The sequence below is a fragment of the Myotis davidii genome, unplaced genomic scaffold (assembly GCF_000327345.1).
Source record: "Myotis davidii unplaced genomic scaffold, ASM32734v1 scaffold3142, whole genome shotgun sequence".
Lineage (NCBI taxonomy): Eukaryota > Metazoa > Chordata > Mammalia > Chiroptera > Vespertilionidae > Myotis > Myotis davidii.
The window spans coordinates 155,462-172,235 of NW_006292910.1; the positions used below are offsets into that span (position 1 = coordinate 155,462).

Genomic DNA, 16,774 nt, shown 5'->3' on the forward strand with positions numbered 1-16,774 from the left:
AGTTAATTAAATATATGCGGAAGATTCTAGATTTTACGTGTCTGAAACTCTCATTTACTAAACATCTTTCTAGGTATGACTCTACCTCACAGCATTATGGGTTTGATCATAAGTAATAGGATTTTGTTCACCTCATCATTTGGTTCCAGTGGACGTTCTGCCTGGAGAGAATGTGCTCAGTTTGGCCTTCCTTCTGAGTATTTATTTCCCAGACGCAACTCTGGTTTATCCCATCTCCTTTATGCTCATTGTGCTGTTACATACAGAATCCACCAGCCACGTGCAACTGGAAGGTTAATGGCTAGAGAACAAGTTGAAACATGACTTTGAAAATGTATTTCTTGAAGAATTACTTTAATTTTCCTGAGATTGTAAATACCAAGGTTTCTAATATCTGCTGTGGAATTTATGCTGCGAACAGCTTGGCAGAATTAACGCACCTGCATTTGTTTCCAGGGTGGCACCCTCTGGCATTTCAAGCAGCATCAGTTTTTTGTCCTGGCAGCTGAGCCTGGAGTTGTGATTGACCAAGAGCAGCCACACGTGACTGGGAACATTGAGAAGCGTGTGGCTCTGTCCGTGTTGGTCCTGCTCCGTGCTGTAGTCGTGATGTCAGCTGATGTTCAGAGTGCATGCTGTGTGCAGGTGCTAATCCATCCCCTTGGATTAGCCGGGCTTTCATCAGAGGTCAGTGGGTGTGCTGGGCTGAAAGCCCGGCTGAGAGCCCTTGAGAACCTTGTCCAAGGCCACATAGCTAGCTATTGAAACAGGCTCACCCAGGACGGTTACAGCCATCATGTGGGCCACGGGCACAGGCAGAGTCCAGCAAGGCGTTCATAACCCGTGTGAAAGGAGACTGGCCATAGCTGCTGGGAGACAGTTCCTAATCATGAGCTGTACTCAGCAGGTAACTTTTAACCAATGTAAAGCTGTTTTATTTACAGATGTTTCTGACTTAAGGACTTGAGAGGTAACTTTATTCTCCTTCAACACTGTGTTGGCTATTCTGGGTCTTTGTCTCTCCATATATACTTTGGTATCTCTTTGTTGATAGCCACAAAATAACTAGGTGGGATTTTGATTGAGAGTGCTTTGAATCTGTAGATCAAGTTGGAAGAACTGACGTCATGATAATATTGAGTCTTCCTACCCATTAACATGGACTATCTCTACATTTATTTAGTTCTTCTTTGATTTCTTTCATCGGTGTTTTGTAGTTTTCCTCATATACGTTTTGTTTGATTTACATCTAAGTGTTTAATTTTGGGGGTGCTAATGTAAGCAGTATTGTGCTTCTCTTTCAAATTCCACTTGTTCATATATAGGAAAGCAATTAAATTTTTGTATTAATCTTGTATTCTGCGATCTTGCGATAATTTCTTATTTTAATTATTCTGTTGCATTTCACTAGAAGAAACATGTTTGATAAAAGTAATGCATGAACCTTATTTGCTATGCACAGTCTGCTATATTTGTTCCCTGTGTACAAAATCTCTAAGGGGTAACCAAACTAAGCATCCATTACTTAGATGGTTACCTAGAAATGAAACTATTTCATTGTAAAATATAATAAGTTGATAGCTTTGAACGCTTTAGTGATATTGTGTTTAGATAATGCTGAATTTGATTATCTTACTTCAAATGTAAAAATTTTATACTTCAGTTACCTTTGTTAAATAATCACATTATCATTCAGGTTTTTTTTTTCTATAGCTACAACTTTTAGTATGTTGCTTGATTTATGCTAAAGAATCAATAGGCATCGTCTCCATTTAACACTTCTCTTTTTTAAAATGTGCAGTGTTGGCTTTTAAAAATAAAACCTTTAACAATCATAAAAATATGTAAAATGTTTCTCAAAACCATTTTTTTAGACTAAAATGAAGTAAATCTATAATAATAAAGGCATAATATGCTAATTAGATCAGATGCCCTTCCAGACATCCTTCTGTCCTTCTGGATGAAGCCGGGGCTGCAAGGGAAGCCCAGGTCCTGCATGTCTGCCTGCGGCCAGAGGGAGGCCCGGGTCCCGGGTGCCAGAGGGAAGCCGGTGCTGACAGCTGGAAGAAGGAAGGCCTACTCTTGCACGAATTTCATGCATTGGGCCTCTAGTCCAGTAATAATTAGTAATAAGTTTAATCAAGGTTAATGTTTGTCTTAAACATTTTTGAATCTATACATTTTTTAAAATATGCTTTTATTGATTTTAGAGAGGAAGGGAGAAGGAGAGAGAGATGGAAGCATCAATGATGAGAGAGAATCATTGATCGGTTGCCTCCTGCATGCCCCCTACTGGGAATCAAGCCCATAATCCAGGCATGTGCCATGACAGGGAATGGAATCATGACCTCCTAGTTCATAGGTCAATGCTCAACCACTGAGCACACTGGCCAGGCCCATGTGGGATTTTGATGGGCTTTTAATTCTTAGATGTTTATAGTTCAGGCTGTAAGAGGTGCTTTCAGAATGAAAGAAAAATGGTTATGTGAAATGCTCTAAAGTGCTTGCATTTGCTGTTTTGCTTTGTTTTATAACCTTTGATACAAAAGTTGGCATTTGTAGAATGTGAAAGTGTTGCTCCTGCTCAGTGAGAGCTTTCTGGCTCCCATTCTCCACACGCACGGCCCTCTCGCCTCTGCGCACAGCCTGCTCATTTTCCACTGTGAGACATTTCCATGTCCTTTTAGAGAACTTCAATATGTAAGAGCAGGGAAACAGGCGCTCTATAAATCAGGTGAGCTCCATTAGGGCCAGCTCCTCCCGTGGCTCAGACTCAGTCAGTGTCCCTGGCAGTGTGCTCTCCCTCGCCCCCGACCTCCAGCTAAGCCAGCCTGCTCTGCACCCCCTTCACTGATGAATGGTATGCTAATTGGGCCCTCTAATTAAACTATTTATTTGGGGATAATGCAGATTCACATGTAGATTCACAGAAAGAGCCATGTTTCCTTTGCTCCGTGCATTGTCACAGCCGGGATGTTTGCTGACTGGGATACAGTCAGGATCCAGAGCCTTCCGTTGTCCCTGGGACCACTTCCCTGTGCTTTTGTAGCCAAACCCTCACCCTCCCAATACCTGGCAGCCTCTAATCTGTTCTCCATCTCCACAGTTATTTCATTTCAAGAATCTATAATAATAAAAGCATAATATGCTAGTTAGACTGGATGTCCTTCTGTTCGACCTTCCGGATGAAGCCGGGGCTGCAAGGGAAACCCGGGTGCCTGCGTGCGGCCAGAAGGTAGCCGGGGGAAGGAAGGCCTACTCTTGCATGAATTTTGTGCTTCGGGCCTCTAGTGTTATATAAAGGGACCACACAGTAAGTAACTCTGGGATTGGCTTTTTTCCCCTTCAGCCTAATTCTCTGGAGATGCCTCCAGGTCACTGCGTGTATCAGTCCTTTTTATTGCTGCACAGTATTTCTTGGCATGGGCATGCCCACAGTCTGTTTAACCATTTGCCTGTTGAGGGGCATCTGGTTGTTTCCAGTTTGGAGAAGTTGCTATAAACATTCGTCGGCATTTGGGGTTGCAACCGGTTTCATTTTGGCCACTCTACATGGATTTAAGTGGCATTTCCCTGGTGGCTAATGATACTGAACATTTTCTCATGTTTATCCGAAAATCCTCTTCATTGAAAGGTCTCTTCATGACTTCTGCCCACTTTCTGATTGGATTGTTTGTTTTGAGAATTTCTTGTGTGTTCCATTTGTTCATTGTGTGGCCTTTGTTATATTTTCTCCCAGTTTGTTGCTTGTCTTTTCATCTTCTCTACAGGGTCTTTAGCAGAGAAAAAAAATGTTTAATTTTGATTAGGTCCAAGTTGTCAAAAAATCCAATTTATCTTATAGATTGTGCTGTTGGTGTCTAGTCTGCTTAAGCATGCTCTGCCCAGCCCCAGGTCCTGGGGATTTTCTCCTATGATTTTCCTTAGGTTTTATAGTTTTATGTTTCACCCTGAGCCCCGGACCAACTCAAGTGCATTTTGTGATAGTGTGAGACGCGGGTGCCTGGTGGCTGCAGCACCGTCTGTGGCCTGGCCCCCCCCTCACTGAACTGCTTTCCTGCTTCATGAGCCGTCAGCTGGGCACGTGGGGCCTGCCCTGGTTCTGTCTGTTCCATGTGGTCCATGTGTGTCTCCCTGGCAATGCCATGCGTGCTGCCTTGAGGACTGACGCTATCGAGTGCGTGTTGCGATCAGTTATGACTGCTTCCTCCCACTTCTTTACGCTGGCTGCTTTACAGCATCAGACAGACGTCTCTGGGTTGGCGTCTGTTGATGGTCTTTTTTCTGTTCGGTTTGAGGCCTTCCTGGCTGTTGGTATGATGGATCATTATTATTATTATTATTATTATTATTAGTTTTTACTGAAACTTGGACACAACTCTAAATCTTACGTAAACCATTGCATCAGCTGACTTTCACTCATGCCGCTCTGTTAGGGGATGGGGACGTCACCTCAGGTTCCCCACCAGGCCTCTGCTGGGGATAGGGGAGGCGAGGCTCCCCCTCATCCTTGCTGGGTGGGAGGGTCTGGCTGGAGTGGGGCAGTCTGTCTGTCACTTTCAGTCCCGCAGGGAGGAACCGCTGCTGGTCCGTTGTCAGAGAGAGCAGCATTTGTTGGGTTTTGTGGTCTGTGCCCATTGGTGTTTCTAAGTCACTGGCCTCTTCGGCTCCAAGTCTGGGATGATGACACAGAAAGACCAGGGACCCGTGCTGTGTGGTCCCTCGAGTCCCCACGGTCTGCCCTCCTCCTCCCACCTGTGTATGTGTTGTCGGGGTTTTGAGTTGTACTGAGGGGAGGGGAGGGAAAAGGACGTCTCCATCCTCCCACGGCGCACGTCCCTGCGACCTGTTTCGAAGCCAGGGGTCAGTGTGTGCTGTTCCGGGAATGGAGAGTTTGGGTTTCTTTGGAGAGCTGTGATTGCCTCTCTCACACAACCTCGTGCTCTCCGCACGCCACCTGTCTCCTGTCTTCGTGGTGCGCCTGACACTCTCTGCTCCCGGCTCAGTTTCACCTCCATACGCCCACCTTCCAACCTGACCCCACAGCCCAGAGCCCCCAGAGCACCCGCGCCTTGCGGAGCGCGTGCGGTGAGCCTGCACCCCTGCTACATCTTACCTCCCATTCTAGACCTCGAGGAAAGGACTCCTAAGTAAAACTTTCCGTCGTGGAAATTGTAAAACACATGCAATGCAGAACTGCACAATGAATCCACCTCCCCAGGAGCCCGCCCCGGCCCCCAGTTTCAACTGTAAACCATCTGCTTTTCCCCACCGCGCTGGGCTCTTTTATAATTATAAATTCCTGATATTACCATTTCGTCTCTAAATACTTCAGTATCGCTAAAAATAAGTGCTATTTCCACACCTAAAATGATTAATAAGAATTTCTAAATATAGTTAGCTATCCAGATGGTATTTCTATTTTAATTTCTCCATCGCAGGATCTCTGATTCACTTCAGGTTCTCATCGTGTCCCATTCTGGGCTTTGCACAGAAGGAAGTTTCCAGAAACCATATCTAGAAGTAATTAATCTGGAACACTCTCTTGAATAAAGATATGTTTCTCGTATATCAAATACCAAAAATATATATAGTTTTTATGACAACCGTTTGTTAATAATGTCTTACAAGCAATGAATTTGCCTTTTAGTGATTTATAATATCAATTTTATTTGTATATAAAGCAACATGTGCAAATCTTTTTCCTCAGTTACAATTTGATGGGATTCTTTAGTACAGACGGTGTGTTAGTAAAATTTGGTAAGTATAGCCAACCTATTTAGGAAGAGGAAACTCTTAAGTTTGTTAATTATTAGATATTTGTAGTAATTGTTCTTTAAGGATTTCCCATGGTTTCTCCTACCAACAAAATAATAGATGGCTAAGAAATTCAATCAGATTTAACAATTACGTGCTTTTTAGATTCGTCCACGTGAGATGTGACTCGCGAAGAAAAAGAAGTGGTAAAGTAAAATGCTGTTGGGCGCTTCTTCCTTTGTAGCCTTACTTTATAACCAGAACCGGAAGTCCTCCAGAGCAAAGATCAAATGGCAACCGGGTTGAGTCCTGTTTGGGTTCTGTGGTCGTCTGTCTTCGGCCCCTCCTACAGGAGCGATCTTTCTAAGACAGAAACACCGTCACCTTTCTCCCTGGTTCGGAGCTTGCCAGGGCCTCCACCCTGGAATCAAGGCCAGCTCCTCCGAGTGGGACCCCTCCCCACCTCAGGCCTCCCTCCCTGCAGCAGAGTCCTGGGGCCCTGCACTGACCGTGCTGAAGTGGCGGGAGCCTCTGAGTGTCCCATCCTGACTGCAGATCGCAGATCGCAGAGCGAGCTGTCCTTGTTTCATGAGCTTTCCCGTCTGTGTGTAATCCTGGGGGCGTTGTTTCCGCAGAGGAGACACCTCCTGTGACTCGCGTGGTGGGCTCACTGAATGTGACTTTCTTGCTGTCTTGCAGACAGAAACAGCCTCCGCCAGTCAAGAAACCCTCCAAAGCATTTTGCCATGGATCTGGAAGACGAAGAAAACCTGAGTAAGACCTCGGCTGCCACGTGGGCTCCAGCAGCTGGTTTTCCATTAGCCGTAGAGTTCCTGGGCGTTTTCTCAGGAGGCCAGTTTGGGGGAAGTGAACTTCCGGGGCTGCAAGCAGTGGCGGGTGTTTAATTTGGGCCACGTTCTCTCTTTACTGTGGGCCTCCCCTCCCAGCTGCCTGAAGGAGCGCATGCTCTGGTGCATGCCTCATGAAGCTGCACGCTTCCTGTTGCCACAGCCTGGTTACCATGACGATGGTCAGATTTCCGTCTGTAAAGTCTAAGATAACCTCTGAGGTGGATTTAAATAGCTGGCCATTTAAAATAGTGCATACCTTTTCTGGTCACATACCCTGGGTTCTCCTGTATTTTGAGGGAAAGGGCTCACACGAATGTGCTGGTCTTGTTTCTAAACTTTAATGAGCCTCAGGACTCGTGTGGCCTGAAACACCGGGGCCCCCTCCTTTCCACCCTGCCTTCTCTGGGGCAGAGGATGGAGAGGCTGGGAGCTATGCCAGCTTCCCCTCTCTACGTTGTTCTCCATGAAAAGTTCAGTGAACATCCTTCTCTTCTGTTTTGTCTTTACTCCCAGAGAGCAGTGCATTTAAATAAGGCTTAAGTCTCCCTCCCCATTTGGGAGCTTTTAGTAGGGGCACTGCAACAAAGACATCCTTTTTCTGACACATGTAGACATGAGTGTTCTTGCTTGTCTGTGTTCAGTTGCTCCCAAGAGAGAGCGTGCAGGTCTAAGTGATGGGTGACATTTTACGAGGAGTGGTCATCAATGGCCAGGACACAGCTCAGTCCACTTCTCTGTGACGCCACCCACAGCGGCCAGCTGAGGCCTTGGAGTTGGCTCGTGTCCGTAGATAACCCAGAGGTTCCCGCGGCAGACCGCCCTGCCTCACTCGCAGGCTGCTCCGTGGGTTGGGTTGGAGAAGATGCGGGTGAGCTGGATCTTGGTTATATGGATCACAGTGGACACTCTGGCTGAAGCCAGTCCCTGTGGGATGGACACAGCATGAGCAGCTGCCCAGTCGCTGTTGGAGAAGCTCGTGGCCTTGTGCCCTTCCTCCTGCTGACCTGTGGTGGCCTCTGGTGGCCTGATGGAGGCCCTCTTCAGGGTGACCTCCCATCGGAGCCTCCCCTGAGGTCCCTTTAGAACCAGCCGTGTATTTTTACTGTGCAGTTCCACTCGCCATCTCCAGTTTTGCCCGCGCACTGTTCCCTGTGAAGAGTGTGCATACGAGTGTCCCCCAGCCTCCGAGTTGTTGGGACTGCGGGCTGTCGTCCACAGCAGTGGGCATCTGGTTTGGGTGGAAATGTCAGGCATGTAGCTTGTATAACTGACCCTTGGGTCACGTAAAGAATCCTTCTGAATAACTTTTCTGGAAAGATAAGCTGCTGGTGCAAGTGCTAAAACTTAGCTGTGCCAGTCCTGTATTTCCTATCATTTCGTAAATAACAAAAAATATTATCACGATTAGTAGTCACACTTAGGAAACCAAGCAGCATGATATGTAAAGAGAGAGTTGTGATAGAGGGGGTGTCTTTCTCCAGTTTTAATATTTTCTCTTTACATGGTAGCATTTTAATAAGACAGAATGTGAGTAGCATTTCAGTGCTTCTGAAGCAAATAAGAACTTAGAATTTATGGGAACTATGCTATAGAACGTGTATTTTTCCTATGCTCTCGAGACGGCCAGTCCAGTACGGGTTGTCTTTATCATTGAAGGGAAGCATTTTGGGGTGGGAGGGTATCCTGTTTGGTCAAATGCATGCCGGAATAACTGATGACGATCTGAGTGTCTCTGTTGCTAGTTCTTTGAGCAGGAGCACCAGCACGTCCGCCCGCGGTCCTCTGTGGCGCCCTTGCTGCCTGTTCATCTAACCTGTCTCGCTCTGCCCTTTTCACCTTTTGTTCCCTCTGAGCACCGAAAGGAGTAACCTATCGAGCTTTTGCTGGAGGATGTTATAAATGAAAATTTAGTGTCTATTCCGTCAGCTTTGTCAACTGGGAGAAGTGGTGTGTGTATCAGGGCCTGGGAGAAGCTGTCTACACAGGAAGGGCACCTGGCTCTCACCTCCGCCACAGGACAGCCGGCTCCCCCAGGGGCTGTGTGTGAGCACATCTCTGCCGATGCCGATGGCCCGGGAAATGTGAGGCTTCACTGTGGCCTGGCAGCCAGGGGCCCGGGCCTCTGTCACATGAGGCCCTCCCATGGGCAGAGCTTAGCATTATGAGAGCTTGAGTTTACACTGTGTTGTCAAAATAGACCCAGGCCACCACACTGGACCCTGTAAATTGGTTTACATTGTAAAAAATATTTTGGTCACTTAAAAGATTTATTGTGGGCTTTCGAAAGCTAGCGGTAGGTTTTAAATGCCGTGCCATCAACATCCCCATGCCCTGTGATCACGGCTCCTGCGCTCCGTGCGACAGGCGGCCTGTGGAAATGTGCCAGGAAAACAGAATTATTTCTTGTTCTCCTTTTTAAAAAGCTCAATAAACTTAAAGGGAAGACTAAATACTCTTTTATTCCTCTTTTTGAAATTAAACTCATATTTTTGCCATGAACCTTCAGAGTCCTAAAATGATCTTTATTAATTATAAACACCTTCAAAAGGTAGCATAACCAAGTTAGTCTGTAATTTCCAGCTTTAGATAGGAGGTGGTAGCCTGCCTGCAGCTTCAATTTTATAGCTGCTCATATATTTTTTTCTAATGTGGACTGTATTAAAAGTTCAGAGGTAAATCAGTCCCCATATGTAGTAAAAAGAGCTTTAAATGAATATGGGAAATGAAGTTGAATCCTTCAAAAATCATTTCTAAATGGGCAGAATACTCTACATCAGTGATGGCGCACCTTTTGAGCTCAGCGCGTTAGCATTTTGAAAAACCCTAACTTAACTCTGGTGCCGTGTCACATATAGAAATTTTTTGATATTTGCAACCATAGTAAAACAAAGACTTATATTTTTGATATTTATTTTATATATTTAAATGCCATTTAACAAAGAAAAATCAACCAAAAAAATGAGTTCGCGTGTCAGCTCTGACACGTGTGTCATAGGTTCGCCATCACTGCCATAATTACATAAGCAGATTCCTAAGATTGATTCATGAACTAAATCAAATAGCTGCACAAATTGATGGGATATTTTGAACCTCGAGAACAAACCAGCCTGTAAATGCTGCTTTTAAATATGTCCCCTCCTCTGGGAGAGGCTGCAGTGCAAAGCCCAGTGAGTTAAATGCCATCGGGACGGGGAAATGCCACAATAAACGACAGGTGTCAGTGCTGACTGAGACTTACTAATGTAGGGTCTTCTGGACAAATTTATCGTCCCACACTTTGATGCTCAGAATATTCTCATAAAAGTTATTTAAAAATTAACCTTTTAATGTAAACGCAGCTGGCCATACTAAATAGAAATGGTAAGAGCCATTATTCAGCACAATGTCAGACTACCCATTTCCACTGAGGCCCTGAGCTGGTGGGAAATGTGCAGCCCTCCCGTGTGCAGCAGGGAGTGAAGTAGAACACACATCACTTACCCAGTTACAAAGAGAGATAAAGGAATCTATAAATTTTGCATTTACAAGATCCTGCAACGAAGGCGTTGTAAGTTGCTCTTTCTGGGCACCGCAGGTTCGAGCAGCACAGAGGCTAAGGACAGCTGCAGTGTGGACCCTGGGCCCCCGGGGGACAGCGCTCCGGGGCCGGCTGACAGCTACCTGCTCCCCAATGGGGGGGGCGGCAGCGTCGGCAGGAAGCGGCCCCTGGACGAGGGCAGCAATGGGCATGCCAAGTTCCGCCTGAAGAAGAGGAGGAGGGCGCCGGGGCCCGCCCTGCCCAAGAACGCGCTGATGCAGCTGAACGAGATCAAGCCCGGCCTGCAGTACACGCTGCTGTCCCAGACGGGGCCCGTGCACGCGCCGCTCTTCGTCATCTCCGTGGAGGTGAACGGGCAGGTGTTCGAGGGCTCTGGCCCCACGAAGAAGAAGGCCAAGCTGCAGGCGGCGGAGAAGGCCTTGCGGTCGTTCGTCCAGTTCCCCAACGCGTCCGAGGCCCACCTGGCCATGGGGAGGAGCCTGTCCGCCAACACGGACTTCACGTCTGACCAGGCGGACTTCCCCGACGCGCTCTTCAACGGCTTCGAGACACCGGACAGGTCGGAAGTGCCCTTCTACATGGGCTCCAACGGCGGCGATGACTCCTTCAGTTCCAGCGGGGACCTCAGCTTGTCAGCGTCCCCCGTGCCCCCCAACCTCGTCCAGCCGCCCCTCCCGGTCCTCCCTCCATTCCCCCCGCCCGCCGGGAAGAATCCCGTGATGATCCTGAACGAGCTGCGCCCGGGCCTGAAGTACGACTTCCTCTCGGAGAGCGGGGAGAGCCACGCCAAGAACTTTGTCATGTCCGTGGTTGTGGACGGCCAGTTCTTCGAAGGCTCGGGAAGGAACAAAAAGCTGGCCAAGGCCCGGGCCGCACAGTCTGCCCTGGCCGCCATTTTTAATTTGCACTTGGATCAAACGCCGTCTCGCCAGCCTATCCTCAGCGAGGGCCTCCAGCTACACCTGCCCCAGGTGAGGAAAAGTGTCACGCTCAGTCATGCTTTACACAGCGCTGGGTTCATTGCCATGTTCACTCTCCAGGTCATGCCACTCTGTCCTCACCACGAACAGCCAGCAGTAAGTGTGGCTGCCGAGCAGCCTTCCTAGATTGGGATGGCCAGGTGGCCCCTGGGGAGCCTCTGAGGCCATCATGGCACAGGGTGGGGACACAGAGCAGTGCCATCAGCCCTCTCCACACTGAGTCTCACCCCGAAGGAGAGTCCACAGTGCCCTCCTTCCCTGTGTAGCTGCCCTGGGGGGGGGGGGGGTCCCATAGCAGCCTCTGATGAGTAGGGAGGGCCAGACACCAGAGCCTGCCCAGCCCAGGGTGTTTCCCACGTCTCCCTGGGTCTCTAGTCACAACAGGAGTGAGTTTGGCCATTCAACTGCTGAAACCTAAGGGTATGGGCTCTGGGCTCCAGCGGGATTGGCTGGCAGTGCATTCCTGAGCCTACAGTGTAGGGACCGTGTGTCAGAGGGACGAGGGGCATAGGGGGCCCTTAAGCAAATGCTCCAGGGCCCCCCAGGCACCCGGGTCTCTCTGTACCTGGAATTCCCCATGTGGGATCATGCAGGCTCCCTCCTGCCCAGCCCCCTCCCCCCTAAAATCAGGGTGAACAGAGGGAAATGCTCGGGACTCGGATCAGCGTCTGTGAGGGAGGAGGACTGAAGGAGAAATGGCACTAGTGTCATCTCCACACCCTGCAACTCTGATTATTTATTGCTCTTTCCTCAGAAATCCAAGCTCCCTGGTCTACTTAAAAATCAGTCTTTTAGGGAGAAAACCTGACCCGCTTCTCTGTTTATTCCTTCTTGTCACAGTCTTGTTCAGCTTGAAGATAAAATATGTAGTGGTTTGATCAGAAAAAGTGAAGGACCCAATATTGACAGATAGTTCGGCCTGTATTTTCTCAGCGGGATCTGAGAATGTCGGCTTCTCTTTTACCTTTGAACCAATTAGAGGCCTGTGTTCAGTCCTCTGAAATGACCATGGTCCTCAGTTTTAAAAAAGGGAATTTTATTTTATTTTTGCCTAAAGAGGCCAGGTTTCAAAGTGCAGACGAGTAACATTGAAGGGGAGGCAGAGGAGGTGTGTGTGTGTGTAACACATGTGTGTGCATGTGTGCATGCATGTGTGTGCATTTGCAGCCCAAGCCCCAGGCCGGGCTCCGTGGAGCAGTGACCAGAGGCCCTAGCCTGGGAAGTGGGGCCTATCAGCCTCTCTGGGGAGAGTGTCTGGGAATCCCATGGGGGGGGAGGGGGGGAGGCCATCCCAGCCCTACCCTCACCACCTGTGCTGGTTCTGCTGGTGCTGAGCAGCAGGTTATGGGCTTCTGTGTTCTCCAGCCAGGGAGGCCTGGGGGTGTGCAGCTGTATCTGCTTCCCAGTCTCTGCTCACAGTAGCCCCGAAGTGTCTCCCAGAGGCCCCTGCGGCCCCGGTAACCACGTTTTCCTGGAAGACCTGGAGGTGGCTTCGCAGTCAGCCCGGGCCGTGTTTCTGAGCTACGCTGTCTTTCCCCTGAAACTCTCCAGTGTGCCTCTAGAGTGGGTGTAAAGCCTTATGTTTCCCAGGAGTAACCCATGCGGGACTTGGGCCAGACGTCCCTGGTCCTAGGATTCTTTGCCTTCGTGGTGTTCATAGCGGCTCTAGTTTAAAAAGCAGGCGACATTAACCGCGTGTGAGTGTGAAACGCCCTGTCAGCAGTGACTTATTAAAGCGGCCAGCCGAGCCTCCGGCCTCTGCACCCCGAGGGTCGCCCAGGAGGCCATGCCGCGGGGCCGTGGTGGTGTGGGCTTGCCGTTGAGGAGCATGTTAGTTTGTCATTATACCCACCCCCTCGTTTAGAGGGAGGGGTGCTTCATCGCCCCTAAGGAACGAGGCAGTGACCTCTTCACGGCGGCGGAAGAAGGTCCAGGAGGGCAGTGCTGGCGTCGCACAGGGAGTGTGCGCGGACGTGCCCGCCTCTGAAAACGTGCGGTACGCCTGCCTCCTGTGAAACGAAACTCCTCTCCCTGGGTCTCCTTAACCTCCCACGATGTTTTCCTTCTATGGAAGTTGGAACGTGTTGTCCTTTATCTGTGGTGCCCTCCCATCGTGTGGTTGCTCATCTGTTTCTGTCTGTGCTCCGACTCCCTCCCCTGTGTTCACATCTGTAGCATCAATACCTCTGCCGAGGTGCCAGGTGAGGCCCGAGAGCCCTGCCTGGACCTCTGCCCGCCCTCCACGTGGCTGGTCTTGAGCAAGTCCCCGGGGGCTCGCTGGAATTTGCTGGAGCCATGATGGGAGGAAAGCTTTCTGACAACTATGCTTTTTCCAAATAAGTCATCGTTTAGGATGAGTGACTTTTCTATTCATTTTGGGAGTATTTTATTAAGGGGACATTAGATTTGGCCGTTTGATTGTCAAGACAAGTGTGAGATTAGGGAGATGTAGATCCAGTGTGGCTCTTTACACACACACTCACACACTCACACCCGTTAGCACCATTTCCCAGAACACTATGGGTCCACTCTATCCATGACAACTCATGAGCCATAAAAATAAGACATGTCCCAAATCTAACATGTTGGCTTCTAAGAAGCACTCCCTGGAGGGCAGTGCTGTCGGGCCTGGTCACATGCAGTGAGGTGTTCCAGGCCTCGCCAGACCCTTCCCTGGGTCCATTCTGCTGTCATCTGAGCTGAGTGACAGCTACCCCACAGGCTCTGCTCAGGGCTGGATTCAGAGGGAGTGACTGAGCCAGGGTGGTGGGATAGGTATTGCAATAACTGAGACGTACCTGATGGGCGGGGCCTTCAAGAGGGTGGTGCTGTGCAAAGTTCACCCTTCTTTAATTTGATCACTTCTAACTGCTCCTTTCTCCTGCCCGAGCTGCACACTGGGGAGCCTGGGCAGCAGAGCAGCAGAGGGAGGGGCAGGTGACCCCAGGCAGGCACTCTAGCCCTCTTCTCCTCGGTGTCCTCATCGGGGCTGGTGTGCTGTGAGGACCAGGGGGGCAGCACGGTGTGCCCCGGATGCACGAGCTCAAACTCCCACTGCCGGGCTCAGGGCTGTCCCTGCCCTCTAGGCCCTGTCGAAAGATTCCAGCCATGGCCTTGCATGCTCCTCGGACGTGTGTTTTGGAGGAAACACGCACACACATGTGCACACGCACACACTTGTTTGCCAGACTTAGTGTGGGATTCTCCAGAGAAGAAAGCATCTGAGCCATCACCCTGGCTTTCGGGGGGCAGGTGCTGGTGCCTAACCCCCTGCTGTGGTCCCCAGGTGTTAGCCGACGCCGTGGCCCGCCTGGTTCTGGATAAGTTCGGTGACCTGACGGACAACTTCACCTCCCCCCACGCACGCAGGAAGGTTCTTGCTGGAATTGTCATGACAACAGGTAAACATCTTGCTCTATAAAAATCTCTGACAGGAAAATCGTGTTTTCCTTCTTCCTCAGAATGTCTGTCATCTGCAAATGTGGGAACTGTACTTACATATTTTTCCCAAATGTTCATCCTTTCAACCTAATTGTTTTCATGTGGAGAAGCGCCTGTTACGGTTGGATCCCCACGACCGTGTGAGAGCGGTCTGTCTGCTCAGGAAACTGCAGGAGACATTAATTCCTGCTTCATGGGAAAGTAGGGCGTGTCTGATTTACCCGTTAGTGTTCATGCTGCCAGGGAGGTTTCTGTGTGGCTTGTGGGGGAGAGAGGAAGCTCCAGCCAGAGGTGAAAATCTGGGGGAAGGCTCAGTTCGGAAGGCAGGAGGAACCCTATTAAATTTGTCCAGAAGGAACCCTCCCCCAGGTCTTCTCCCCACACCGGGGATGCATCTCCGTGGTGACTCCTAGGAGCAGGAAGCCACACTCTGGCCAGTGCCCTGTCCAGCGCTGGGGCGGGCAGGACGTGCTGCGCCCTCTGCTGACAGCATCCCGGCCTGTGCTGGAGGCAGGCCCGGAGGCCAGGGAGGAGGGCGGGGATGGCGCATCTGTCACCGCCAGCCAGGAGAAGCCCCAGCTCTATGAGGGTGGCTGTGCTGTCCTCCTCTCCCAGGCAGTTCTCCGTCCGACTGGGGAGAGGACACGGTTCTGTAATCCTAGCCTTGATCCCCCCTCGCCTGCAGAACGTGACGACTCGAATCACAAGCTCCCCCCGCCACATGTGTGCTTTGGCACAGCTGAGCGTGTGTCTGAGGGTGGGTGAAGATCCCTGAATCTTAGCGTGGGTTTCAGGTTTTCTCTGATGTCTTGTGCCTGTGTTTTCCTGCTCTTCTCTCTGTGCTCGTACTATTTTACGTAACTGAAAGGTGAGCTGCTGACGCAGCAGCCCCCTGAGCAGGCTCAGGGGTGTGTGGCTGGTTGTCATCTAGCTCTTCTCACTGCTGAGGAGAGGCAATGCCTGCAGGGCAGCATTTGCCCCTCCGTGTGAATTCCACTGCTCAGAGCCACAGTTTACACCTGCAGGCAGGACTGCCAGCACAGGTACCTGGCTCTGACCTCAGAAGGCCTCCATGCCTGGCTCTGACCTCAGAAGACCTCCATGCCTGGCTCTGACCTCAGATGGCCTGCACTCGTTGAATGACCTTGGGCAGGTTTTTGGCCCCTCTGCGCCTCAGTTTCCTGGTCTGTAAAACAGAGGCAGTGGTGCCATGCACTTTAAGGATGTGGGGATGAGATGAGAAAACCTTCCCTAGTAGACCCAGCACAGTGCCCGCCTCTGGGTGGCACCGTCTGCAGCTGGTGCTGGTGGTGCAGTTTATCGCTGGTGGCGTCAGGCCTTTGCAGCACATCTGGCGCGTGGTCTGTGACAGATTTACCGCAGAGTGGCCGCTCCCCTGGAGGTGCCCGGTGCTGAGGGCTGCAGTCCAGCATGAGGGGGTGACAGGGACTCCTGACCAGCACACTGTGAACGACTTGTTTTCCTTCTTGTCCCTCCCTCGTCGCCACTTTAGTGCTTTCATATCAATCTTAAGATTAATAACCAGACCACCTACCTGCCTTCACATAGTGCTTCCTCCCTGTGTCCATGGGACTGTTCAAGAAAGACTTACATTCCCGAGGAGAAACTTCCTCAAGCTCAGAACCTTCACACTGAAGACGAGGGTGGCTGGCTCCCAGGGGGAGCTCAGAGCTCGTCCTCTGGGAGGCTGCGGCCGGCGGGGGTAGGCATGGGGGGTGAGTGTGCACTGAGGTCTCTGCCAGGTTCCGTCACCGCGGACGCATGCAGGCCCTGGGGCGCAGGTGGGCACGTGACTGTGACTCAGAGGAGCGTCTCTCTTGTTTTCCAGGCACAGATGTGAAAGATGCCCAGGTGATATGTGTTTCCACGGGAACGAAGTGTATTAACGGCGAGTACATGAGCGACCGTGGCCTCGCTCTGAATGACTGCCACGCAGAGATCATATCTCGGCGGTCCTTGCTCAGGTTCCTTTACACACAGCTTGAGCTGTACCTAAAGTAAGTCTAGTAAGTAAGTAAGGAAAGGAAGCTGCTTTAAAAACACTGCCTTCTCCCCTCCCCCGTCAGAAAACACTGCAAAACTTTCACTCGCTTCTCAAAACAGCAACTTTGTCAGTAATAGTGAGGTTGGATCCCATCTGCCCATGATGCTCAAGCTACAAATAGAGTTGGCTAACTTATAGCACA

At 50.1% G+C, this 16,774-nt stretch overlaps 1 protein-coding gene across 2 annotated transcripts in view; it reads left to right on the top strand.

Annotated features, from left to right (window-relative positions):
* The window catches only part of ADARB1 (adenosine deaminase, RNA-specific, B1), a 60,480-nt gene that overhangs the window by 23,909 nt on the left and 19,797 nt on the right, over nucleotides 1-16,774 (top strand). For both annotated transcript variants that reach the window (XM_006766409.2, XM_006766408.2), the window contains exons 3-6: nucleotides 6,457-6,531; nucleotides 10,183-11,117; nucleotides 14,413-14,527; nucleotides 16,417-16,585. In XM_006766409.2, the coding sequence (XP_006766472.1) occupies nucleotides 6,504-6,531; nucleotides 10,183-11,117; nucleotides 14,413-14,527; nucleotides 16,417-16,585 (1,247 nt within the window). In that variant the 5' untranslated portion in view covers nucleotides 6,457-6,503. The remainder of the gene's footprint in view (nucleotides 1-6,456; nucleotides 6,532-10,182; nucleotides 11,118-14,412; nucleotides 14,528-16,416; nucleotides 16,586-16,774) is intronic.